The 25,880-nt window shown below is 50.9% G+C and overlaps 1 protein-coding gene across 2 annotated transcripts; it reads right to left on the minus strand.

The window, feature by feature from the left end:
• Nucleotides 1–428: 428 nt before the first annotated feature.
• Nucleotides 429–25,880, minus strand: SCAMP2 (secretory carrier membrane protein 2). 2 transcript variants are annotated; one of them, XM_025271123.3, is made up of 10 exons: nucleotides 25,697–25,880; nucleotides 12,712–12,780; nucleotides 12,183–12,281; nucleotides 11,520–11,648; nucleotides 9,977–10,094; nucleotides 9,334–9,462; nucleotides 8,527–8,686; nucleotides 7,277–7,378; nucleotides 2,218–2,335; nucleotides 429–1,955 (listed from the first exon to the last, which is right to left on the minus strand). In XM_025271123.3, exons 1-10 carry the CDS (start codon nucleotides 25,751–25,753, stop codon nucleotides 1,821–1,823), a joined length of 1,116 nt encoding a protein of 371 aa, XP_025126908.1. In that variant the 5' UTR covers nucleotides 25,754–25,880; the 3' UTR covers nucleotides 429–1,820. The 2 variants fall into 2 exon arrangements, with proteins under 2 accessions (XP_025126908.1, XP_006080715.1); XM_006080653.4 differs by lacking the exon at nucleotides 11,520–11,648 and having other exon boundaries at nucleotides 25,697–25,879.

The raw sequence follows: 25,880 nt of genomic DNA on the forward strand, positions 1-25,880 counted from the left end.
CAAGATCCATTTGGAGATACGCAGGTCCTCGCGGGCCTAACGGGAGTTAGCAGAGGTCACCCGGGAAATCCCATGCAGACTGGACAGCATCTTTTTTTTTTTTTGGACATCATCTTATTAGATCGCCCACGTGAATGGGATAGGAGAGAAGCTCCATCTAAGACGTGGATAGGGTGTGTTCAAAGAGGCCCCTCTCCTCCAAGACCAGCAACTGTGAATGTGGAAGTACCGGAACAAGAAAGTACCATGGAAGAGGACAAGCAGTATCAGTAAGGGGTGAGGGACTGAGCCTGCCCAGACTGGCCAGGGAGTAGAGTGACCAGACACAGCATCTTCACTGTCTCTTCTCACCTATGGCTGGCCTGCCTCAGTCCCTACCCTATGGGGCACTCCCAACTTTCCAAATAGAGCAGACATCAGGACCAGTATTGTCTGAAAATGTCTTTTGTTTTTATTTAAGGACAAAATTGAGATGTAACATATACATTTGTACACGGAGAAAAAAAATACCAGTAAGGAGTTTACAAAATCTTGGTCACTGCCATCATCATTCAGTGGCTCTGGGGCTGTGTCAGCTGGCAGCTTCAGGGCTGCCTCTGGTTAGGCCCCAGATGCCCTGGGCTGGACAGCTTTTTGATTAGTCCCCTCAGTCTACCCACCCACTCCTACCATCATCTCTGGAGGACAGGATACAGGTTTTAACCTTGAACTCCTAAGCACCCATTAGAGTAACACAACTCCTGGGGAATCCCCAGGACTAGTGGAAGGTGATCTAAACTCTACTTGGGGAGTACGGGAGAACCCTGGGGGATTAGTCTGGAACCCTTAAAAAGGTGGCCTGAAGAATGAAGTTCTGAATTCATTCCCCTTGCCCTCCCTAAGAGTCATACAAGCTAGATACTACTGATGGTGGGGGGCAGGGATAGGCAAGAATATGAGGCCAAGCTAAAGGGCAGTTGTCCCTCAGAAAGAGGAAATCAAAACGAATAGGGCCAAACCACACCTGGACAATCAGACCCACCCTAATACAAGACTGCCAAAAGCTGGGCAAGACAACTTCAGGTCAGTGTCCTCTATCCCTCTCCATCCCCAAATCCTAACCAACCCCATTGCACATTCAGTAAGTCTAAAGAGGGAAGGGCTTAAGAAGGGCCCCAGAGGGCACCACGTACTGCCCACATCGGGAGGATGCAGGGGCCCTAAAGGGCTAGGAAACTGTTTGTTAGAAACATGAGGCAGGACAGAGGCTGGAAGCCCAGAGTTCACCCTAGAATGATCTGAGGAAGAGCCCAGACTGCAGTTCATCTAAAGGGGAGCCCTTAGGAGGCTCCCAGAGTCTGAGCAGGAGGGAAGGGCAGGACTGTGGAAGTCACAGGCTGGGTCCATGAAGCCAGATTCTGGTCAGGCCTGCTGGGAGGAGTGGAATCTCAGGACTCCAGGTGGTTGGGCCCAGGACAGCCAGTGATCCCAAGTGTGTTGTGTTTGTGTTTGTATGTGTGTGAGTACATGTGTGTATCTGTGAAGAAGAGAACTTCAGTCCCACTGCTTCCAAAGAGAGAAAAAATCCTATCAAACCACCACCAGAGAAGAAAAGACAGCTTTTTTTTTTTTTTTCTCTTGTGTAGAAAAAAGTCCCTGTCCCTCCCTCCCCTTTCCTCAGGTGGAAGGGAGAGATGGTTGCTGAGGGAGGAAGAAGAGCCACGGGCAAGACCCTCCCCAGGTCTGTGCTGGGCATACCCAATGCTTAAGGCACCCATGGAAAGTGCAGCTCAGAAGGCAGGTGAGAGAGAAGGCCAGGGCAGAGGGAGGAGTCAGGAGGACTAATTCCCCTGGAACGCTCCCTGGGCAGCAGATGAGGCGGCACTGCGGAAGGTCCTGCTGCTGAAGATGCCCTGGGAAAACTCCTCCTGGGCCTGCTGGAAGCTGGCCCCTGTCCTGCGGTATAGGGAGTGCACCTGCAGAAAGAGGCTGTGGTGAGAAAAGTCCACCCGTTTGGGGGCCACCAGCTCATGGGCCCAAGGCAGCCACCACGGACCCCAGCCTGTCTGACCTCCCACCCAGAGCCTTGGAGGAAGCTGCTGGAGCTCTGAGGACCCAGGAGACGCAACTGCTGTAGTGATGAACATCCCCCATGGAGAAAGCAGGAGAGAGGTGCCTACCCCAGGGGCTGGGGCTTCCTTGGGTTTGCAGTTGGCCCAGCACCCACCACTCACTCACCCGCTTCAGGAGGAAGAGTGAGAGCACGGCACAGAGGGTGAAGAAGCCAGCCACCACCATCATGATGGCCGACACAGCCAAGTTGTGCTTCATCGTAGACAGGGCTGCAATCCAACCACTGCAAAGGGGGAGGAGGCCGGGGAGAGCACAGTGGGATTGGGCCCCAGAGCTCCCTGTGAGGGGCTCTTCTCCAAGTGGCCACTGCGTGCTGAACACCACCCGGGCATCTCTGGGCAGCACAGAGCCCTGTGGGCCAAAAGCCTGGCCTGTGAGGCCAGGCCTCTGTAAAGGCCACCAGGCCCCATAATGCCCATAGGGAATCTATGGGCCATGTGAGGCCTGGAAGGGAGGATGTGGCTGCTGCTTTCACTGTTAAGAGTGACGGTGGGTAGACCCCTTTAGGAGACATGGAAAGCCTAGGGCTGCTCACTGCGGAGGGCCCTCCCTCTGGGAAGGAGGATCACTAGCCAACCCACTTCATTCATCCTTTCACCTCAGCTCCCCACCCTGCAGCCCAGGAACAGCCCCGCTGCCTCCAGCCAGTCACATCTCCTTCCTGAGCCAGTGTTCACATCTACCAAGGGGACAGCCTCACATTTTGATTTTAAAACTTAATACAAAGCTATAGCTATCGAAACAGTATGGTACTGGCATCAGGATAGACATATATTATAGATCAATGGAATAGAATTGAGAGTCCAGAAACAAATCTATATATTTATCATCAACTGATTTTAGACAAGTATGCCAAAACCACTGAATGTTGAAGAATGGCCTCTTCAACAAATGGTGCAAGACGGCTAGATATCCACATACAAAATAATGAAGGTGACCAACACAATAGTGTAAAGCAATTATCATCCAATTAAAAATACATTAAAAAAATTAAAAGAAAAAAAAAACACAATGAAGGTGCACCCTACTTCCACCATATAGAAAAGCTAACTCAAACCTAACAATAAGAACGAAAACTATTAGATCTCATTACAATTAAGAACCTTTGTTCATCAAATGATATTATCAGGAGTGAGAAACAACACAAAGGAGAAACTTTATAAATTATATACCTGACAAGTAGCTATGCAGCATCCTGAATATATGAAGAATTCAACAGACAATCCAAATACTAAATTAGAAAACAATTTGAATAGACATTTCTCCAAAGAAAATATGCAAGCACATAAAAGATGGCCAACATCACAATTATTCAGGAAAGAGCAATCAAAATCATGAGTTACCACACTTCTAGATTGGCTATAAAAGAAAAAAGGAAAAAAACAAGAAAGGAAAATAGTAAGTGTTAGGGAGGATGTGGAAGAACTGGAATCCTCATACACTGCTATTGAGAATGTAAAATAGTTTGGCCTGCACTTCCCTGGTGGTCCAGTGGTTAAGAATCCACCTACCAAACCAGAGGACACAGGTTCAATCCCTGGTCCAGGAAGATTTCACATGCTGTGGGGTAACGAAGCCTATGCGCCACAACTACTGAAGCCCGAGCGCCCTAGAGCCCAGGCTCCACAACAAACAGCCACTACAACGAGAAGTCCACACTCCGCAACTAGAGAGCAGCCCCAACTGGCCCAACTAGAGAATGCCCACAGCAACAAAGACCCAGCACAGCCAAAAACAAATAAATAAAATGGTTCAGCCACTGTGGGACAGTGTGGCAGTTCCTAAATAAATTATACATAGAATTACCATACGACCCAGCAATTCCACCCTCGGATACATACCCTAAAGAACTGAAAGCAGGTACTCAAAAACCTATACACAAATGTTCACAGCAGCACTATCCACAACAGCAAAAAGGTGGAAACCCAAATGTTTATCAGCTGATGAGTGGATAAACAACATGCAGTATCTCTAAGAACTATGGAATATTATTTAGACATAAAATGTAATGAAGTACTAACATGAACCTTGAAAATATGATGCTATGTGAAAGAATGTGAAGTCAAGTGGGCCTTAGAAAGCATCACTACGAACAAAGCTAGTGGAGGTGATGGAATTCCAGTTGAGCTATTTCAAATCCTGAAAGATGATGCTGGGAAAGTGCTGCACTCAATATGCCAGCAAATTTGGAAAACTCAGCAGTGGTCACAGGACTGGAAAAGGTCAGTTTTCATTCCAATCCCAAAGAAATGCAATTCCAAAGAATGCTCAAACTACTGCACAATTGCACTCATCTCACACGCTAGTAAAGTAATGCTCAAAATTCTCTAAGCCAGGCTTCAGCAATATGTGAACCATGAACTTCCTGATGTTCAAGCTGGTTTTAGAAAAGGCAGAGGAACCAGAGATCAAATTGCCAACATCCGCTGGATCACAGAAAAAGCAAGAGAGTTCCAGAAAAACATATATTTCTGCTTTATTCACTATGCCAAAGCCTTTGACTGTGTGCATCACAATAAACCGTGGAAAATTCTGAAAGAGATGGGAATACCAGACCACCTGATCTGCCTCTTGAGAAATCTGTATGCAGGTCAGGAAGCAACAGTTAGAACTGGACATGGAACAACAGACTGGTTCCAAATAGGAAAAGGAGTTCGTCAAGGCTGTATATTGTCACCCTGCTTATTTAACTTCTATGCAGAGTACATCATGAGAAACGCTGGACTGGAAGAAACACAAGCTGGAATCAAGATTGCCGGGAGAAATATCAATAACCTCAGATATGCAGATGACACCACCCTTATGGCAGAAAGTGAAGAGGAACTCAAAAGCCTCTTGATAAAAGTGAAAGTGGAGAGTGAAAAAGCTCAACATTCAGAAAACGAAGATCATGGCATCCAGTCCCACCACTTCATGGGAAATAGATGGGGAAACAGTGGAAACAGTGTCAGACTTTATTTTTCTGGGCCCCAAAATCACTACAGATGGGGACTGCAGCCATGAAATTAAAAGACGCTTACTCCTTGGAAGGAAAGTTATGACCAACCTAGATAGCATATTCAAAAGCAGAGACATTACTTTGCCAACAAAGGTTCGTCTACTCAAGGCTATGGTTTTTCCTGTAGTCATGTATGGATGTGAGAGTTGGACTGTGAAGAAGGCTGAGTGCCAAAGAATTGATGCTTTTGAACTGTGGTGTTGGAGAAGACTCTTGAGAGTCCCTTGGACTGCAAGGAGATCCAACCAGTCCATTCTGAAGGAGATCAGCCCTGGGATTTCTTTGGAAGGACTGATGCTAAAGCTGAAACTCCAGTACTTTGGCCACCTCATGCGAAGAGTTGACTCACTGGAAAAGACTCTGACGCTGGGAGGGATTGGGGGCAGAAGGAGAAGGGGACGACAGAGGATGAGATGGCTGGATGGCATCACTGACTCTATGGACGTGAGTCTGAGTGAACTCCGGGAGTTGGTGATGGACAGGGAGGCCTGGCGTGCTGTGATTCATGGGGTTGCAAAGAGTTGGACTGAGCAACTGATCTGATCTGAAAGAAGCCAGGCACCAAAAGCCAAATGTTAGGCTCAGTGGTAAAGAATCTGCCTGCCAATGCAGGGGACGCAGGTTCAATCCCTGGTCCAAGAAGATTCCACATGCTAAGGGGCAACTAAGCCCGTGTTCGCCACAACTACTGAGCCTGTGTTCTAGAGTCCAGGTGCCACATGTACTGAAGCCTGTGCGTCCTAGCCCATGCTCTGCAACAAGAGAAGCCACTGCAACGAGAAGCCCATACATGCTGCAACTAGAGAAAAGCCCATGCAGCAATGAAGACCCAGCACAGTCAAATAAATAAATACATTTTTTTGTTTAAAGCCACATATGATTTCATTAAAATGAAATGTCCAAAATAGGCAAATCCAGAGAGGCATAAACAGTTTAATGGTTGCTACGGGCTCAGTGAATGAGGGAATGAAGAGTGACTGCTTAATGGGCATGGAGTTTCCTTACAATGTGATACAAATGTCACAGTGTGATACAGAATTAGACAGTGCTGATGTCTGCAAGACACTGTGAATGAACTAAATGCCACTCAATTATACAAAGTGGTTTAAGTGGTAAACAAAATGGCAGATTTTATGTTATGTGTATTTTATAATCAGTAAAAAAAAAGGGAGGCGGGAGGACTTCCACCCAATCGTGGGTGTTCTGAGGTGAGATGAGAAAGACACCGGGAGGCTGGAGGCCTTGGAGCTCAACCAGGCAGACCCAGGCAGGGCAGTGAGGGGCGGAGCAGGACCAGAACTCAAGCCTTCTGGCTCCCAGTCCAGGGTGTAAACAGCAATTGTTAATCACAGTCTTCTACCAGGATCTCACTGAGGGTAATGAGTAATGAAACTGGGTCACCAGTCAAACAGAAAAGGGGCCAGGTTAGAAATAGCAAGGCAAGAAGGCAGAGGGGAGGAGGAAGGCAGCATGCACTGAGTGTGAGGTGAGTCACCCCTCCCTGCCACTCTGGACTTGCCAGCTCCACTGGAGGGCGGGGACCAAAATAGTGCAGCCCTTCCAGGCTCAGGCTTTCAGCCAAGTGCCAGCCTGACCTTTCTGTAATGTTCCCTGTGCACTGGAGCAGAAAGGAAAACATCAGCCATCAGCTTTTCTCTTTGAGACTAATTCTGAGCTGAGAATTGCAGCAGCCAGGACTCTCAAGCCAGCTGGATGCTCAAGGAGAGCAGCTTGAAGGAGCAGATCCTCCAGGGGTGAGGGCTCCAACTCCTGAGGTTACAGGGCCTCCAGAAAAAGTCACAGCTCACAGTTTGTAAAGGCCAGGACATCCATTGGCAGCCGCCCAAGCCTCGGGGCTTGTCCGGGGCTTGTGGGGGCAGCCGCAGGCTCTAGGAGGGCACGGCAGGAGAAAAGGACAAGGGGGCCCTGGAGTGCAGGACACAGCCCTGAGAGCCTAAGGATTCAGGCCAACTCCACCCATGGCACTCCGGAAAGGGGTGAGCAAGGCGAAACAGTGAGTGGCTACCGGGGAAGAAGCGGAAGAAGGCAGACCCCCGCTGACCCATCACCCCTCTCCCAGCCATGGTGGAAGACGGGTCATCGGTGGGGCCTTTCTGGGAGTAGGGGAACAGGGCCTAATCCCCTCTGTGCTGCACCACGTCTCACCTGTCCCCAAGGCTAGGGATGCCGATCAACTGGATGATGTAGATCCCTATTTGACAGAAAAATACAAAGAAGAACACGAAGAAGCTGAAAGAGTTGTCAGACCTGTGGAGAGAGTGGGAAATGAGAAGTCACACAAGGGCTTCGGGCTCAGACCTCAGCCTTCTCACTTGCCAGGACACCTTCCTCGCTAGGAGACAGGAGGGAGGGTGCCAGAGCAGACAGAGCTCCAGGGGTCAGCCACACTGTCCATGAGGACAGGAGCACACAGGCCCCGTAATCAAGAAAGACTTGCCCTCCGCTGCCTTCCAGTTTAAGGGGTCGATGCTTGAGTGCTCAAAGAGCGTGTAAATAAACTTGCTCACCCCAAGGACAATGTAACAAACCTAACAGTCCATTTCCTGAAGTTATCTCCATTTCATAACAGGTAAGAAAATCTAAGCCTGTTATAAAGATAATAAAACTTTCAGAATCAATCTGTAGGCCTGAGCGGAAGAAAAGACACCTAGGGAGTAGGGGACACCAGATAAAACTGGTGTTTGAGAACTTCCATCACGCCCTGGAGGGCTAGAATACAGTGAGGGTACAGGTTTTGCCTGCTGAGTACATGGGAGGGTTTGGCCACTGCTCTCCCCCTCTATCCCAGGACCTGCTGGGCTCCCTGTCTCTCCTCCCTTCTCTCTTCACTCCCTGCTGGGCTCAACTAGGAGTTGAGCATCAACTCCTAGTCTCAATTCCAAAAGTCCTAGGGGTCTGTGAGGTGGATTCATTCATGTCCACAGTACTGACTCTAGGGCCACCAGTCAAATACTGGCACTCATCGAGGCTCAAGGGTTACTGGGGAGGTGGGGGGAGGGGCAGACATGAGCATGGAGGGATAAAGCTACTGAGAGCTTATCTCACCCTTATCAGACTCTGTCTGGCTATCACAGACACACAGCCTCTCCCCGGAACTAAAATCCCAATGAACCAGACAGACTGGGAGCAGGGGGAAGGCAAGGAAGGCTCTTGATTGCCTCTCTGGGTCTCCCGAGCCTGGTCCAAGGACAGGGCCCAGAGCAGACCTCTGGTACAACAGAGGAGAAAACAGCTGCTGATCCCTGCCTGTTCTCACTAAGGGTGGGGATCGGAAAGTGAATTTCCCCACCATTCCATTCTGCTCTAAGACTGGGAGGGGGCTCCAGGGCTGATGGGCTTTGGCCTGCTACCTGATGCCAGCCATATACTACTCACCCCTGCCCAGCCCCACTCACCTGAAAGCCTTATAGATGGGTCGATACCAACAAAGGAAGGCACAGGGGGTGAAGATCACAAACCACAGGATGGAGAGGCCGAAGTCTACTCCCCTGGAGGTGTCGACTAAGAACCAGGCCAGGCAGGCAAGCAGGTTCAGAAACAGAGTCACTGAATGCACTGGGGAAGGAGAGGTGGGGAGAGAGAGGCTTGTGCCAAGGGGACCGAAGGCCTCCCCACTGAGGCAAACCATCCCCTGAAGAGGAAATGAGGTCCACGCTGTGAGAGCAACTGCAGAAATACTAGAGGACCTTGGTGTGTACACAGGCAGGGTGTTCTGAGACCTTAAAACCAGGGAATCTTAAAACTCAGGTATCTGAGGAGTGGCAGTGGAGGGGCGGATACAGATACAGGGCTGAACTTTGGGGAATGAAGTCTTTCAGCAGGCCTTCCCTTGGTTGTGGACAGCCCCCAGTGGAGCTACAAGAAGTCTTCTCTCCTCGCTCCTCATTCCTAGGAGCCGAGGGGACCATAGGGAGGAGAGGCCTTCCCCTAAGGAGGGCTATTCAGTGCAGGGAGCTCTGTAGGAACTCTGAAGCCTCCGGCTAGTCCCACCCTACCTGATATGGGGTCTGGACTGGCCCTTGTGGGGAGGTTCGCAGGATAGGGAGCAGACTGTGGGGAGCCAGTTATGTGGGCAGAGGCACCCCTCAGCCCAGCCCAGAGAGAGGCTGCAGCCTGCCAAGAGGAGCAACCAGAGCACAGCCAGCACGCTCGAGTCACAGCCCACTTCACCCTGAGCTTGAAGGGGCAAGAGCAAGACTCACACATCCAGAGATAGTAGAGCATCTTGCATATCCGCTGGTAGTCAGCAGGGATCTCTGTGGAGAAGTCCTGATAGAAGCAGGGCTTGACAGGGCACCACACGGGCAGGGGCGGCCAGTTGTTCTCTCTCACTGCGTGGGAAGAGGTGAGGAGGTGAGCCCGGCCTTAGCAGCAGCGTGGCGGGGTGCACATGCGGGCCCAGTCCCTGGGCCAAAGCAGGGCTCCCGGGGGGTGCCAGCAGACGGGGCTCAGGGTGTATGGATACGGAGTGGGATGGGGAAAGACGACGGGACACAAATACCCCTGAGCTCACTCCAATACAATGGACCCCAAATGCACTGGGAAACACAGAGCTCGACGGCCTAAGTGATTACTTTTATTAACCACCCGACCATAAGCACAAGGGGGCATCATCATGGGTAAGGAATCCTGGGACCAAGGCTCCCACTCTAAGTAAATTCCAGAGTGGGGAAGGAGTGAAGAAATAATCTACATCCATTAGGACCAAATGGCAAGTCTCCTGACCTTCACCTTACTTGGCGTTCCCCAGGACAATGCCGTGACAGAGCTCAGCAAAGCTCTGAGGCTGCCCTGGAACAAGCGGGCTCAGGGAAGTCCTAAGCCAGGCAGCACGGCCTCCCCTACCATGTAAGTTGGCCACCGTGTTCTGAAGCTCCCGCTCCTTCCGTTCCAGCTCGGCCGCTTTCCTGTCCAGTTCTTCCTGCTGCCGGAGCAGGCTTGCCTGGGCTGCAGAGGCCACAGCCTGGAGGGTGCAGAGGAGGTGGAGGGCAGCCAGACACAGAAGACAGTGAGACAGTGTCGGTCTGAGCTGAAGCCAGAGAGGCCGTGCCCCACGCAGGGAGGGCTCAGGGGCAGTCCCAGGCCCAGGTGTCATGGGTACCCAAGACAACCATGGAGAGGCCGAGGTGACCTGCCCCCCACCACCTCCACACCACCTCTGGCCCCTTAGCCATCACCAGGGCTCTCCTCTCCCTTGTATCCCTCAGCTTGAAAGAGATGGGAACCATCCCCATATTGGAGTCAGGCAAAGTTCAAAGTGACTTTTGAGGTAACAGCAAAGGGAAAAAGACTTCAGAAGAGACCAACCTATAGCTGGAAAGCCAGAGACTCAAGCCTCATTTGAAGAACATGGAGTGTGCGTGCATAGGTGTGTGTGTCTGTGTGTGTGAAGGGGAAACAGTGCAGACCCGCCAGCAGTGAGAGAGGAAGGGAGATACTTGAGGGCAGCCTTGTGCGCCCAGAGCCTCAGGATCTATATTTAAGCACTGTCCTCCCACCCAGGAGCTGCCCAGAGGCACAACTGAACTGTGTTACCCAGTACAACCCAACAGCCCTTTAGGCTTGGCTGTGCTTGGCCTTGCTTTCATGATGTGCAGAGTTCAAGCTTTATCCCTCTCCAGGCAGAGCAGGGAAGGCGCTAGGAGACTACACATAAGGCTGAACAGAGCTGGGCTTGGGCACGGTGTTCCAGCCTAGGGCCCTGCTCCCCTTGTTGGGACCTGGTTCCTCCTGAAGTCTACAGTCCTCCTTAGGGAACAGGTATCAAACTGGTCATCTCATGGAATAACAAGGCAGGCATTCCTGTGCATGCATGTGTGAGCACATGCAACACACACACACACACCTCTCCCTCTCTAAAAGGAGTTCTCCAAAGGGCCATGGCTGCCTTCAAGAGGTAAAATTTTTTTTTTTTTTTTGGCGGTGGGGGGGCGGGGGGCGGTGCGGGGGGAGTCTTGGTTCCCTGGCCAGGGACTGAACCCATGCCTCCTACAGTGGAAGTGTGGAGTCTTAACCACTGGACCTCCAGGCAAGTCCCAGGAGGTAAATTTCAGGCAGTGGGGGCAGAAGCAGGACCAGAAGTGGCCACACTAGACCACACTGGGGTCTCAGCCTCCTCTCCCCAAGTCTGCAACTTCAGCTGAGTAGGCCCAGGTCCCTACAGCCCACCACCCAGCTGGACAGAAGTCACGCTTGCCTCTGAGTCTCGCCTCACCTCCACAGGGCTCTAGGGCCAGGGGTGGGGCCCAGGGGCCCGGGCAGGGGCCGCACGTTCAGAGAAGTCCAGTCAGACGACAGGAGCAGCCTGGGGCCCACTGGTGCCCACAGCCCAGCCTGGCTGGGCTCCGGGCACCTTGCCCTCCCTCGTGCTCATCTACTCTTCGCCTACCTTTGGCAGGTTTCGCAGGTAGCTGTCTCTGAGAATACTATCTCCTCCTAGCAGCATCTGCCTCTCTGAGAGCTCGCTCACTGCCAGGAATCTGGTGGGCAGGAACCTGCTGGCCTGTCTAAGCAGGAGCTGCAACACACAGCTCCACTGTGGGCCACGCTCACCAGGGGCCACAAGGAGCGTGCGGTGGGGCTGGGAGGCACGGAGGGGAGTGTCGGGCACAGAACACACAGGCTCAGAGTACTGGTGGAGGGACAGAGGAGCGCAGGGAAGCGGGCGGGAATAAACGAGGTTTAAAAAAAAAAAAGGGAGAGCGAGGGGAAGAGAGATTCTGGGCCCTGGGGAAGAGAGAACGAACCAAAGGCCGGAGGAGGATCTGGAAGGACACAATAGGGGTAAATGCTCTTCCTGCCACCAAGGAGCCTGGCCTGGTGAGTAGAGCTTATTTTGGGTGGTGGTCACGGGGTTGGGGGAGAGGATACAGGTTGGTAGAGCAGACCCTCCACCTGCAAGTGACCAGCTCCCAGGAGATGACCCAGAGGGCCCTGGAAGGGGAGCCCGGGATGAAAGCCCTCTGCCCCTCCTCAATCTCAGGGCTCAGCCACCAGTCTGGGTGTGTCCCTTTCTGGAAAGGAGAGGCCAAAGGGATCTTGTCAACGGTACCTGGGGGGTTGGCTGGGTGGGCTCCACTGAGGGTTGGAGAACTGCAGGCTGCGAGGGCCCGGGCATCTGTGAGACAGGAACCGTCGTCGCTGCATTTGTCTGCGTGGGGCAGAGTGGAGGAAGGAGGTAAGTGGGCCTCCCCCAGTCGGCCACGTGGGGACAGACTCACAGCCGGGAGAGTGATGTGCCCTTGCCTGTGAGGGGCGCTCCCTCTGGGCCTGCCCTGAGCCTGCCTTTGTAGCTTCGTGGCCAACAAGCCTCAGGTTCTGGGCAATGTGAGGCCTAACCCAGGACCCTGGATCCAGACCTTCCCAACACTGCCCGGCCCCCCTCTTCGGGGAGCGCCCCAGCTCATGGATCCTCAGGGAACAATGGATGGGTTCCTCTTCCGTACCCCACCCCCTGAGTTCACATTAGGACTGTCTCTTTGAGGAACAGAACTTCTCTGTCTCTGCCAAGTCACCTTACCCAGAGATGCCAGCACCACCCAGAGAACCCAGAGATTCAAAAAGAGGGCATGCACACCAACCTCTGAGAAAGGGTTGAATTCAGCCAGGCCTCCCTGTGGGGCATTGGTCAGCTGGGTCACAGAGGGATCCTGAGAAGGTGAAAAAAGAGTCATCAGATACTGGGGAAAAAGGAGAGTCTTGGTGATGGGGAGGGAGACCACTGTCTCTAGGCCCCTCCCAGGGCTACCTGGCTGAAGTAAGGCTGTTGATGGCCCTTCCTAGAGTCCTGGAGAGCCTCTCCTGAAGGCTCCTGTACCCAGCCCCTGCCATACCACAACGGCAGTCATTTCTCCCTTGCTGGAAAAGGAGGGCTGCAGCCCAGATGACTTGCCAGAAGAGACCCAGAGCAAGGTTTACATTCTGAGGCCCAGGAAAAGACAACACAGGTGTTCCCTTTGGAGCCCCTGAGAAATTCAAAATGTTTAGGGAATTCCCTGGTGGGCCAATGGCTGGGACTTGGCACTTTTATTGCTGGGGCTATGTTCAATCCCTGGTTGAGGAACTAAGATTCCCTAAGCCATGCAGTGTGGCCCCCCCCCCCAAAAAAAGAAAGGAGATTTAAGATGGTTTAGCCTGAAAACTAGTCCAAGCAGTATTCAGGCTGAAGTAAAGCAAAGTGAAAGGATGTGTTAGCAGGTGGGGAAGTCTACTAGTTTACAGTCCGCTTCTGAATGGACCTGACTGCTCTGCGGGACCCAAGGGAGCCAGCAGGGTCTTTTTAGTTTTTTTGAAAAAAAAAAAAAAAAAAAAACACAAAAAACAAACAAAAAAAACAACTGTACCCACACAGCATGTAGAATCTTAGATCCTTGACCAGGGATTGAACTCTGGCCCCTTGGCAGTGCGAGCACTGAGTCCTAACTACTGAACCCTCAGGGAATTCTGGCACATGTAGGTTTGACTCCAGAGGGGGGTTGAATATAAATGTCCCCACCACTTTATGGCTGCTCTTTACTGGTACTGGCCACTTGCCAGATTCGGCTCCCTCAGATCACTGTTTTCTGGAAAGGGGAGTCATCTGGGACCCACCAGCCTGCACTGAATGAATCTGGTGTGCTTTGGACATACATACACACACACACACACTGACTGACTGCTTAGAATGAGTTCCTCTAGGATTGCCTTGATTGTCTTTTTTCCTCTAAATTATTTTTCTTTAAATTTAATTTTCAGTTTTGAGTCACTTGGTTGACTGATGAATCAAATGATACTATGGTTTTACAGGTGGTCTTCCAGAGATGCCAGATGGGATCTGCACAGCCCAGGTACCAGTTGCTAACACTTATAAAATAACCCCCACCTCCTAGAGGAGACTCACTTAAGAGTTCTTTGGACTTCACCCTCAAAAGTAGCTAAAGAATTCAAGTGACAGGTTACCCCAGAAAATCTTGTGCAGTTAGTGAAATTGAGGGTGTAACTAAGAACATTCAGAATACCGCACACACAGTTTACGTGGGGTGGACCAGCATGATTATAAAATGACAGTAATTAAAGTGTACATGCTCTGTTAGGGAAGACTAAGGGGAAACAGGTATTCAGCCTAGAAAAACATTTCTCAGCTGATTTCCTTTGAAGTCAATGTGTCTTGAATTTAACTTTGAAACAAAGTTAAAAATGTTTTTAAAAAATAAAGTAAAATAAACTGGTTTAAAGTATTTACCTTCAGGGAGGGTTTGTTTTTTTGGTGGGGGAAGTGGGTGGGGAAGGATGGGTAAATAAGGTGGTATGAATGGATACTTTTCACTTTATAACCTTTCTATACTGTTTAGTTATTTTTATTATTTTACAGAAAGCATTTATTCCTCTCATTTTCTAAAGGACAATTTAAGGTTCTGGAACAAAAACATGCTGCTGGCTGCCAGTGCTGATTTTATTAAATCATGCACACTTGCGAGGAATACAGATATGAAGGACTCAGCTGAAACGCCAAGAAAATGATGTTTTGGGACTTTTTTTCCCCCCATTCTTTTCAAAAAATCCAAAAATGTCCTCAGAACACAGCCTTTCCCCAAGTTTTCATCCTTCCCTTTCCTAGAGGCCAACCCTTCAGGCTGAGGGCCTCACACAGGGCTCCCCGCCATCCTCTCTGCTGGTGCTGGCCTGGGGCCAGGCTGGGCACCTAACGTAGCTCCTGCACACTCGCACTCCCTTCCCTTCCCCACAAAGAACAGGTATGGGGCTCAGGTCCAGCCCAACAGCGATGCCTCTGGGAGAAACAGCTGCCCCCAGACTCTGCCAAGGCCCCGTTACAAGGCCTCAGTGAGGCTCCCCTGTCGGCACACCTCACCCGTAGTCCCTCACGGCTCATCCAGATGCTCCTGGCCTTCTTGCCCAGCTTCCCTTCCAGCAGCAAGCCTCCACAGATTGGATTCTTAAACACATATTCACGGTAGACAGACTCTCAGAGAGCCAGCCCTCAATTTTCAGACGTAGAAATGGATATTCGCCACCCTGCAGGTCTGGCTCCCTTATCTGAACATTTATACAGCCAAGGGTCAGCGTTAAACATGCCTCTTTCTCTCTCTCTCTTTTTTTAATATTTGTTTATTTATTTGGCTGTGCCAGATCTCAGTTGTGGCACACAGGATCTTTGGTGTGGCATGTGGGATCTAGTTCCCTGACCAGGGATGGAATCCAGGCTCTCTGCACTGGGAGTTCAGTCTCAGCCACTGGACCACCTGGGGAGTCCCTGAACGTGCCTCTTTCACACATTCTGCCATCTTCGCACTGAGGCCATCAGGCCCTAGAGGGCAAGCCTGTGTCTGCAGGGCCCCAGGGCCTGGCCCAGAGCTGGACACACAGCCTCAACCCACTTCCTGTCTGCCCCGCGTCCTTTCTGCTGGACACCATCCTTGCCAGGTGGCTCCTGCAATTTGGACAAAGTGACAAGGTGAGGCTTGAGAGCCCAGTTGGAGGAACTGGCCTTGAGGTTTTTTGTTGGCTGAACGACTAGCAGATTTCTCCCAGAATTACTGGGCTGGCTTCCTGCAAGAAAGATCTAGGGCTCAGTATCTGTTCCCCTTTCAGACTCCGCAGACATCAAGTCACAGCCCAGTAAGTGAGCTGAAGTCACTGAAATCAGATCCACCGTCCAAGGGATGAGTTACTCGAGTCTGTCACTACAGGACAAGGGCAGAGGGGCGGCCGTGGTAGCAGTGTCAGGAGCCAGCATACCCGCTTGGCTGAGGTGTACGCCTTAAATAGGCAGCCTCCATACCTGTGAAGAGATGTCATTTTCTTACCAAGGTTAGCCAGAAGAGGGTTCTGGAGGGTGGGGGGACTGATCACCCTGTCCAAACTGACCCCTCTTCTTTTCTCAACAATCTTAAGGACTTGGCCCTGGGCCCCTAATCAGGCTCACCACAAACAAATCCTGTCTCCTCCAGCAGGCTGTAAACTGCAGTCAGGTGCCTCTGTATCTAGTTCATACTTCTGGCTCCTAGTGCTTGGTGGAGGGCCTGATGCAAGCAGAAGCTCAGGTAATGTCTGGAATAAGGACTGCAGGCTGACGGCCCTTCTCTGCTTTTTCTACGAGGTGCTGCCCAAGTGCCAAGGCACAGAGAAGGGGAGGGCCACCTGCATCAGAGCGGCAGCCCCAGGACCTCGAAGGACTCTGCTTGGGGAAAGGAGCCTGCAACACTGGGAGACATGGGTGCTTTCCATCTGAGGAGACTAGGCACTTTCTGACAGATGTGTGAGGTTTCAAGAGAAGCTGAGGCCCAGTGAAAGAGCAAGGGAGGAGGAGGGATGGACACGGGAGCCGACACGCAGAGTGTCTACCACGCACAGGTTCATCACGCAATGATACTGCTGCTAGTCATCCCAGAACCGGCCACTGTGTCACACCACCAGAAAAGAAGGCTCTACCAGCCTTTCTCAACCTGGTTCCTCGAGAGAGTCAAGCCCCACTGCCCCAGGCCATCCACTGTCTGCAACGACCTGCCTTCTGTCCTGTGTATCAGAACAGTCCTGGTGATGTTCCATCCTTGGGAAAATGGAGAAAACAGTAGTTCCAATCAGCTTCTGTGTTCTGAGGCTCAGCTGAGGGGCCCTGGCTGAGAAAAGCTACAGCCCACCTCCTCATTCAACCTTACAACCATCCCGTGAAGGAGGAGTATGAGGATGAAGAAAGGCCCAGCTCAGAGAGAGGAAGTAATTCCTCCAAGACCTCAGGGACTGTAGTGGTTGAGCCCAATTTTGAATCCAAGTCTGTCTTTCTCCCAAAACACAAGTGGTAAACCTGCGTGGGCAGAGTCTCCCCAAAGCCTGGCTCAGGGGCTGACCAACGGAAGATGCTCGGTCAACACGGGGTTGAGGGGTCAACCAGGACGACTGGGTCTGCTCAGCTATTTGTTCCTGAACTTCAAAGCAGTCCTTCGGGGTGAACACCCTTGGGAGGACACTGGCAGAGAATCTTGTGAGTAAGGACCACACTGACTGGTCTGAATGAGGACCCTCAGCTTTCCCCTCGAGTCACAAATAAGCCAACAGCAGCAATCTTCCTTCCCACTCACCAAGCCTCAGCCAGCTCGTAAGTGGGTCAAGCATTTAAAAGCACGGTGAGAGCGAAGTCTCACCTACCAAGAAGTAAGCTGACACCCCCTCAGCGCCCAAAGGACTCAACCGGCTCATGCCCTTGCCTGAATTGTAACAAGGAGAACGCGCCTGGTCTCAGTTCCTTTCATGCAGTGAGCAGCCACACACAGGGCGAGGGACACACCAAGAGGAACAGGGTGCAGCTCCTACCCTTCAGGAGGCCACATGGGAGCTGAGACAAGCACACAGCACGAGTGACCATGGGAGGGGAGAGGAGGCTGGGCGGGCTCGGAGGAGGGCGAGCTCAGGCCATACAGCTCCGGGAAAGGGGGCACTGGGTGGAGCTGGGCTGTGAGGGGCTGAGAAAACGAGGCGGTACAGCTGGGCTGGAGTTCTGCTGCGGCGGGGGGAGGGCCTTGAAAAACATACTTGTTTTCACTGGTTTGGCAACCCCTCTCCATGCATCTCCCAGGTCTCCGCTGTGACTTTTCCTTGCTTTCCCACCCTCCACTCCACCCAGGCTCTCAATGTGAGGTTTATTTCAGGCTTCAAACAAACACATTACATAAATACCTCATAGACTAAAAAACAAAAACAAAACTTGGCCACTCCCTCTGAGAGACCAAGAGCCGCCACTACTTTGGATCGTCTGTGAAGTCCTGTTTGCTTTAGTGACAAGGCTGCGTGTCAGCACAAGAAGGAGCGGTCACCCCCACGTTGGCCGGCTCGGTCCCAGGCGAACGAGGCGCCACGGTTAACCTTGGTTTCTCTGAGCTACAGCCTGAGAAGCCATCCAAAGGAAACATGACAAAAACATGTGAAAATCTGCATCTGCAAAAGTATTCACTGTGCTGGTATTTACAACAGGGGGGAAAAAAGCAGGGGACAACTTAAATACCCAGGGACAGTGAGCTCCAGTGCATTTTGGTGCACATCCCCTCAATGGCCTAAACAGTCACTAAAAATCACAGTTATGAACACACGGCAGCAATACGGAAACAGCTCGGTTATACGAGTATCAAATGACGATTCTGTCAGAAGTACTCATAACAGAACACACATCAAAACAATGGCTGCAAAACACTAGTAGAAACAGGGATGGTTTATTTTGTCTTTCAAATTTTCTATAATGTGATTATGTTATGTTTATATTAAACAATGTCACGAACCTTATTCCATAGTTCATCAGGCACTCTATCTATCAGATCTAGGCCCTTAAATCTATTTCTCACTTCCACTGTATAGGGCAGAAAGTGAAGAGGAACTCAAAAGCCTCTTGATGAAAGTGAAAGTGGAGAGTGAAAAAGTTGGCTTAAAGCTCAACATTCAGAAAACGAAGATCATGGCATCCGGTCCCATCACTTCATGGGAAATAGATGGGGAAACAGTGGAAACAGTGTCAGACTTTATTTTTCTGGGCTCCAAAATCACTACAGATGGGGACTGCAGCCATGAAATTAAAAGACGCTTACTCCTTGGAAGGAAAGTTATGACCAACCTAGATAGCATATTCAAAAGCAGAGACATTACTTTGCCAACAAAGGTTCGTCTACTCAAGGCTATGGTTTTTCCTGTGGTCATGTATGGATGTGAGAGTTGGACTGTGAAGAAGGCTGAGCACCGAAGAATTGATGCTCTTGAGCTGTCGTGTTGGAGAAGACTCTTGAGAGTCCCTTGGACTGCAAGGAGATCCAACCAGTCCATTCTGAAGGAGATCAGCCCTGGGATTTCTTTGGAAGGATTGATGCTAAAGCTGAAACTCCAGTACTTTGGCCACCTCATGCGAAGAGCTGACTCACTGGAAAAGACTCTGATGCTGGGAGGGATTGGGGGCAGGAGGAGAAGGGGACGACAGAGGATGAGATGGCTGGATGGCATCACTGACTCGATGGACGTGAGTCTGAGTGAACTCTGGGAGTTGGTGATGGACAGGGAGGCCTGGCGTGCTGCGATTCATGGGGTCGCAAAGAGTCAGACACGACTGAGCGACTGATTTGATCTGATCTGATGTTAAACAAATACATACACACTTCTTTTTTAAGAAGAGAGCCTGACAAGCCATCAAATGAGCAAGGTGCACCCTGGGGCCTTCCTCCCTGCCACAGCAGTGATGTACAGAGGCTCCCAGGAAAGAGAGGCCAAGTCCCTGGCCTGGCGTTGAGGCGCTCCACGGCCTGGCACCAGCTTTCCTCCAGGTGCAGCCTGTTCCCCATCACATGGAGCCCTCTGCCCTCTCCTTCCACCGCGGTCTGTCTACTCCCTACACAAACCATTCCAACCAGCGCAGGGTGAGGGCACCAAGAAAAGGCCTTGGTTCCTGCCCTCAAGAAGCAAATAGCACAGAGGACACAACAGAAGCCAGGGCAAGAAGTGACAGCATGTGACCAGTGCTGAACAAGGGCACGGGCAAAGGGCTCGCAGAGGAGGGAGCGAAGAGGCTGTCGGAGACTCAGGGAAGGCTTCTCTGAGGTGGCATCTGAGCTGGATCTCGAGAGAGGAAAGAAATTAAGCAAGTACTCAAGAGGGAGAGGAGAAGAGCATTTGCAAAGACATGGGATCTTTAAAAAGACCTTGCATACATTCAGTGAGAAGGATCAGGAGACTACAGAGCAAAGTGTTATATACAAAGAGAGGAGCACCAAGGACCCAGCCTGAAGATGGCTGGGCCGGACTGCAGGCTGTGGCAATGGGGGCAACAAGAGATTGTGCAAAGCCTGTGCGCTTAGTCATATCCAACTCTTTGTGACCCTGTGGACTGTAGCCCACCAGGCTTCTCTGTCCCTGTGGGTTACTATTTCCTTCTCCGGGGGATCTACCTGACCCTGGGATTGAACCTGTATCTCTTGCATTTCCTAAACAGGCAGGTGGATTTTTACCACCATGCCACCTGGGAAGCCCTCAGAGATTGTGAGCAGTGATCATCTCCGCCAGCAGTGAGGAGACCGCAGTGCTCATGGAAGGAGGATGGCAGGAAGACTGCCTGGGACATAGAGTCCACATGGGTGATAGTGGGGCTTGAGCTAAGGGATGACACAGAGGATGGAGAAGAGGGAACGGGCTCCGGAGACCCTCCTCAGGTAGACGCTACAGGCTTGACCACTCCACAGGCTGGTTGGGGTATAGAGTTACTGCAAGACGAGGACACAGGGGAGGGGAAGGGAAGGGAAGGGGTGGAGTGACTGAGGCTGCCAGCTCGGGGGACCAGCAAACAGTGCCACCACTGAGCAAGACAGGCGGTCATGGGAGAAGAGAAACAGGATTTTCAGGAGCGGGGGTGTGGGAGCAGGGAGAGGATCTGGGAAGGTATTGATTCGCATCAGAGAAATTGATAAAATGCATCTGGGTGGAATGGGTGGAAATGTCCAGGTAAGAGCTGGAAATACTGGTTTGGAGCTCAGAAGATGAGGGCTAGAGCTCTGGATCTGAGCCCACTGGAATGTGGATGCTACTCTGAGGCCACGGAAGTGGGAGGACTTACTTGGAGAGGTACACACTGAGAACAAAGCCAAGGACAGAACTCTAGGACACCCTGAAATGCAGGAGACAAGAAGAGAAAACAGGCAGGAGGAGGTGAGAGTTATTAGTATAAAGAGGCCAAGGACAGAGAGAACTTCCAGGAGACTGGTCAGACAAGCTGGTGCACCACAAGCAGCAGACCCACAGATCCCAGAGAGTCCACAGAGTGAGGTGGCGCCTGGGGGCGTGGAGCTGAGAGTGTGCGGAAGTGACTTAAGTTGGTGTTCCTTCACCTGGAATACCTTCTCGTGCCATAGGCTTTCTGCTCCCAGGACCTCCTACCATAGGACTCTGCCCTGTTCTCCCTCAGATCCCTCACAGGTCCTTCTGGCAAATTTTGACTGCCCTTATCACGCCAGGGCACGCTGTCATGATCAGTGAGCGTTTCTTAGCTCTCCTGTCAGATCAGAAGCTCTAGCAGGCCATGCGCCCATTTATCCTGGTCTCCTGCACAGGCCCTCAGAGCAGCAGTGGCTCGGTGATGTGCATGAACGTGTCAGCATCTCATGAGAGCACTGCTGGACGGGTCACACCTTGCGAATTAATGTGCACGGCACTCTTCTCTGGACCAGGAGCAAGCACCCCTTGTTTGTCCTGGTTAAATATTACCGTTTCTCTGAACCCAGGATTGTCCTACTCCAAGTGGCTCCAAAGAAAACTTAATAGACATGTAGGGTCAAAGTTCAGCTGTATCACTGGCCAAGGGCTTTCTAACACCCAGACTACCTCCAGGTGCCAACCATTAAGGCAAAAATCCCTCCCCACCCCAACCTGGGCAGCTGCTTGGAGTCAGTTAAACTGTATGAACCTTGCCATTTTCAAGTTTCTTGAGACAATGCTCCTGTTCCCCAGGAAAGTTCTACCAGGTCCAACTGGGGGTTCTAAGAATTCCCAAAGCTGCAGTCAAACTGAAGTCCACCCTCTCGGGGAAGTGACACAGCCCTCAGTGTCTCTGCAGGAAACTTCATGTGACTGTTCATGCCCAAATCACATTTCTGCCACCACTTTCTCCTCCCACAGGAGAGAAATGTCTTAAATCCTTGGGAAGCAGCCATACCACCAAGATTATCTTTTAAGTGCAAGGAGACAACGTGTGAAAGTGATATGGTGTGATTTGGCGACTCACGAATGCTGAAAGGTTTTCTCTGTTTGGAACCACCAGCTAGTCCACTCCCAGATCAGTCGACTGCCTGGGGTAACCTAACAGAAACACCAAGCGGCAAAGCAGTCCAGGCACTTGCTGGGGTCCGCTGTTTTTCAGTGGACTGCTGAAAGAGAAAATGGGGAGGACAACACCCATCTGGAGCCCTCAACTTCTTCATCACCCAACAAGACTTTCTGAGAAACTTTTGGGAACAGACATGCTGGAATCAGTAGAAAGCAGAATACCCAGATGGTACACAGCAGATGCACCATAATGCACAGAGGGATTAGGGAGTGCCAGGGGAGGTTGGGAAACCAGCCACTCTCGGCTTGCACTTTCCTGCTTCCTCCTAGGAGTTTGGTAAAAAACCTCTGCTGCACTCTTGTGACAACTTTCCACTTACAGTCCGACTCTGCAGGAAGTTTTCTAATAATCCCACTATAACTGTACACAAGGAGGAAGTCATAAAAGCCCACAGCCACAGTTCAGGTGGGGATGGAACAGAGTGCAGATAAAAAATATGTATTAAGGAAGTCAACCTAAAAGCATACCAGGAGCTTCAGGGGATATTCCAAGAGTTAGAAGAAGGATTCCATGGTTGCAAAACTCTGAGAAAGGCTGGATCAAACAAAGTGGAGTAAATATCTTTACTGCAGGATTTCTCGGAGCCTTTAACAAATGAACAAGCCTGGTCAACCTTCAGGAAAATGATTCCTGACTTTATTTGACCACAGAACCCTGAGCACCTTTCAGGACTGGCATTACTCAGAAAACATGCTATGTTAAAATATCATCTAACACAATACAGGAGATTTCCTGGTGGCTCAGTGGGGAAGAGCCCACCTGCCCGTGCAGAGGACAAGGATTCAATCCCTGGATCTGGAAGATACCACATGCCACGAGGCAACCAGGCCCACGTGTCAAGCAACTATTGAGTCTGCGCTCTAGAATCCATGCTCCTCAACAAGAGAAGCCACCACAATGAAAAGCCCAAGCACCGCCACAAAGAGTAGCCAACACACAGCAATAAAGACCAGAGCAACCAAAAATAAATCTTAACAAAAAAAAAAGCACAATACAATCCATATTATTCCACCCCCACACACTGAAAAACAACAAAAAAGCTCACCTAATTTGTTACTTTCACCTTACCAGTACTCTCATTTTAAGAATGGTAACAGTGGTGATGATGTTACATTCTTTCCTTAGCTGGCCTAAGTAACTGCCAAGGCAGTTTAAAATTTTAAGAACAGCACTATCCAGAGAAGAAGGCCCAGATCTGAGTCCCTTCCTGCTTCAATTAGCTAGTGACTCTGGCATGTCCCATCCTCACTGCATTCTCATCTCTAAACCTAAAGGGTTAGAAGAGATTTCTGAGGATGTTCCTAGCTCTAAAAATCCACCATGGAACTCCGAACACTAAGTATATTTTCATAAACCACCATGGAGAGAAGGGGGAAAAAAAAGACTTCTGAAGGCCAGTTAGGTGTGACAGTTTCTGAGTCTATAGCCTCTCCACCTTCTCTCTTCTGAGCTCTGTGCCAACACCCTAAGTAAATGAAGCTGGGCTCACACCCAGCCCCCCAAGGGCTGTGCCTTCCCAGTGTCCCAGCCCTGGCAGTCAGAAAAGAAGAAACCACCATCACAAGGAGAGGGAGGGCAGCTCTCCAGGAAAAGAAGTTTGGGGGCCTCACACCCAAAGCTCCTTCTCCCTCCACAGCTGTGCACCAAGAGGAAAAACCCAGCCCAGAGTCAAGAGGAGCAGAATCGCAGCCAACCGTCTCTCGCCTTCCCCCACAGGCTTCCCCACCAGATGTTACTCTTTACAGGACCACAGCTGCTTCCTGTCCTGCCATATCCTGGGGCTGCCTGATGTACAGACTGTCTTGCTTCAATGTAGAAGTTACTTCTTCCACAGTTTGCACAATCATTTCTGGGGTTGGAGATGTGGTTTAAGACTTTCAAGCTGCTATTAATATAGGGCAAAATTTAGGCCAATTATCTAGCCCACTGCTAGCACTGAGGACAAGCTCTCTGCATCTCTGGATATCTGACTGCCTCTTTCAGATAGCAGCAGACATTTGATTTCTGATTCTGACAGTACAAAAAAAAAAGAAAGAAAAAGGCACATGATTACACAGCACACATACCAAAAGGCTTCTGAAAGTGAAGTCGCTCAGTCGTGTCCTTGACTCTTTGCGACCCCACGGACTGTAGCCTACCAGGCTTCTCCGTCCATGGGATTTTCCATGCAAGAATACTGGAGTGGGTTACCATTTCCTTCTCCAGGAGATCTTCCTGACCCAGGGATTGAACCCAGGTCTCCCACATTGTAGGCAGACGCTTTACCGTCTGAGCCACCCGAACTCCAGTATCATGCAGCAGTTTTATAACTAAAGCAAAACAGTTATCTGAAGACAATGGCAAAGGAAAAAAAAAATGCAAATGTTCTTTCTTTACTCAAATAGAGATTACTGCCTTACATAAAAGATAAGGTCCTCCAAACAGTTCTGTCAAGAAGCATGAAGCTACTAGAGGAATGTTAGGAATTCCCTGATGTTACCAAGCTATCAAAATTTGCCTCAAGGGCTCCCACTGGCTAAGTCACCTTAAAACCAAGAAAGAGATGTAAACCGACATTCATTCTAGTCTCCTTTGTGTTTATTCTGACCCTTGAAAGAAAGGATTCAAGGTGGAAAAGCTCATGCTGTGTCTTGCAGGAAGGACCCCCTCCAAGGACTTCCCCTACACCTGCAGGAAACTTTAAAGTTGCCAATGACCAAAATAAAGAACAAGCAGTAAGAGTTCACATGCCTGGTGACATCCTGACAAAGCAGAAAGCTCGAGGCTCATAAATCACTAGTCAGCACAAGCAAGCTTCCCTAGAACTGGTTTTGAGCATACACAAAACAAGAGGCACCGGAGCTTTGGAGTTAAAGGAGTCCCAACCCTCCATCATGGAAAAGAATACCCCTATGCTCTTTGCTCAAAGGCGGGAAGGTTTCGGCTTTTAAAAGGAAGTCTCTTTTTCCTTGGGCAATTGTTAAAAGGTCAGGCCAGCTCATAGATCAGTGCATCTCATCTATCCTGTCACCACACACAGGTCCATCAGACCAACATTCCTTGCACTTCAAGCCCCTCAGAGGCTCCTCATTTCTCCCCCCTCTCTACCCTGGGCTCTCTCATCTAGCCAGAGCCCAGTCCAAACTAGATCCATGGCCAAGGTGTGAAACTGTTATCAAGACCATAATTCAACTTGGGTTACCAGCCTTCCCTTTCTGACAAATCTCAGGGGCTCTCCTATATCTTATAGACTAGTTGGCTGTGTTGTGTTGCGGGGGATGGTCTTGGGATTTTCTGACATTTCTCCATCCCTCTAGAGGCTTCCACCTCATTACGTTGCTGTCACCCTCTCTCCTAAAGTGACTCAAGGCTAGCGTCTCCTCAAGACTGCGGGATGTGGTAGTCACACTTTCCCCTCAGGTGAAGTCGCTTATCTCCCTGAAGCTGGGGGCTTCCCTGATCCTGTCTGCGCCAGTCCCCTTCCCCAGCGGTATCCAGTTAGAAGGGCTACATTCCTGGGAGGAAACAGTCCCACCCTTTTCCCAGAGTACAGCGCCCCGCCCCCTCCGCTGTTCCACCTGCTGCTAGTCCCGCCCCCCAGGCGCTACGATAGGACACCCCTCGAAGCCCGCTCTCCCATTGGGCAGACAGCCCGTCCCTCCTACGCCACGTCTCCCGGCTCTGGCGAAAGAGGCCCGGGCGGCGGCCTTTGGGCACTGGACAGAGCTGTAAGATGAGGGCTCTACCTGGAAGGGGTTTACGTCCACTGGGTCCGCGAAGGGGTTGGTGTCGAAGGACGACATGACGGTCGGGGGCCGACGAGCGAGCTCCGAGAGCGCTTCTGCCTCCGGGCACCCAGACCCAGCGGCGCTCTCCGTTCAGGCCCTCCACTTCCGGGAGCGAGGCCGCCGTTCTGGCGCAGGCGCAACG

Source organism: Bubalus bubalis, chromosome 20 (assembly GCF_019923935.1).
Source record: "Bubalus bubalis isolate 160015118507 breed Murrah chromosome 20, NDDB_SH_1, whole genome shotgun sequence".
Classification (NCBI taxonomy): domain Eukaryota; kingdom Metazoa; phylum Chordata; class Mammalia; order Artiodactyla; family Bovidae; genus Bubalus; species Bubalus bubalis.

Excerpts from the sequence above, each read along its gene's own strand:
- SCAMP2 (XM_025271123.3), bottom strand. The coding sequence starts at position 25,753 with ATGTCGTCCTTCGACACCAACCCCTTCGCGGACCCAGTGGACGTAAAC. Across the intron at positions 11,649-12,182 it reads CCACCCAGCCAACCCCCCAG|CTCCTGCTTAGACAGGCCAG; the intron begins GTACCGTTGACA and ends TGTGTGTTGCAG. Across the intron at positions 8,687-9,333 it reads GCTCTACTATCTCTGGATGT|TGCATTCAGTGACTCTGTTT; the intron begins GTGAGTCTTGCT and ends CTCCTTCCCCAG.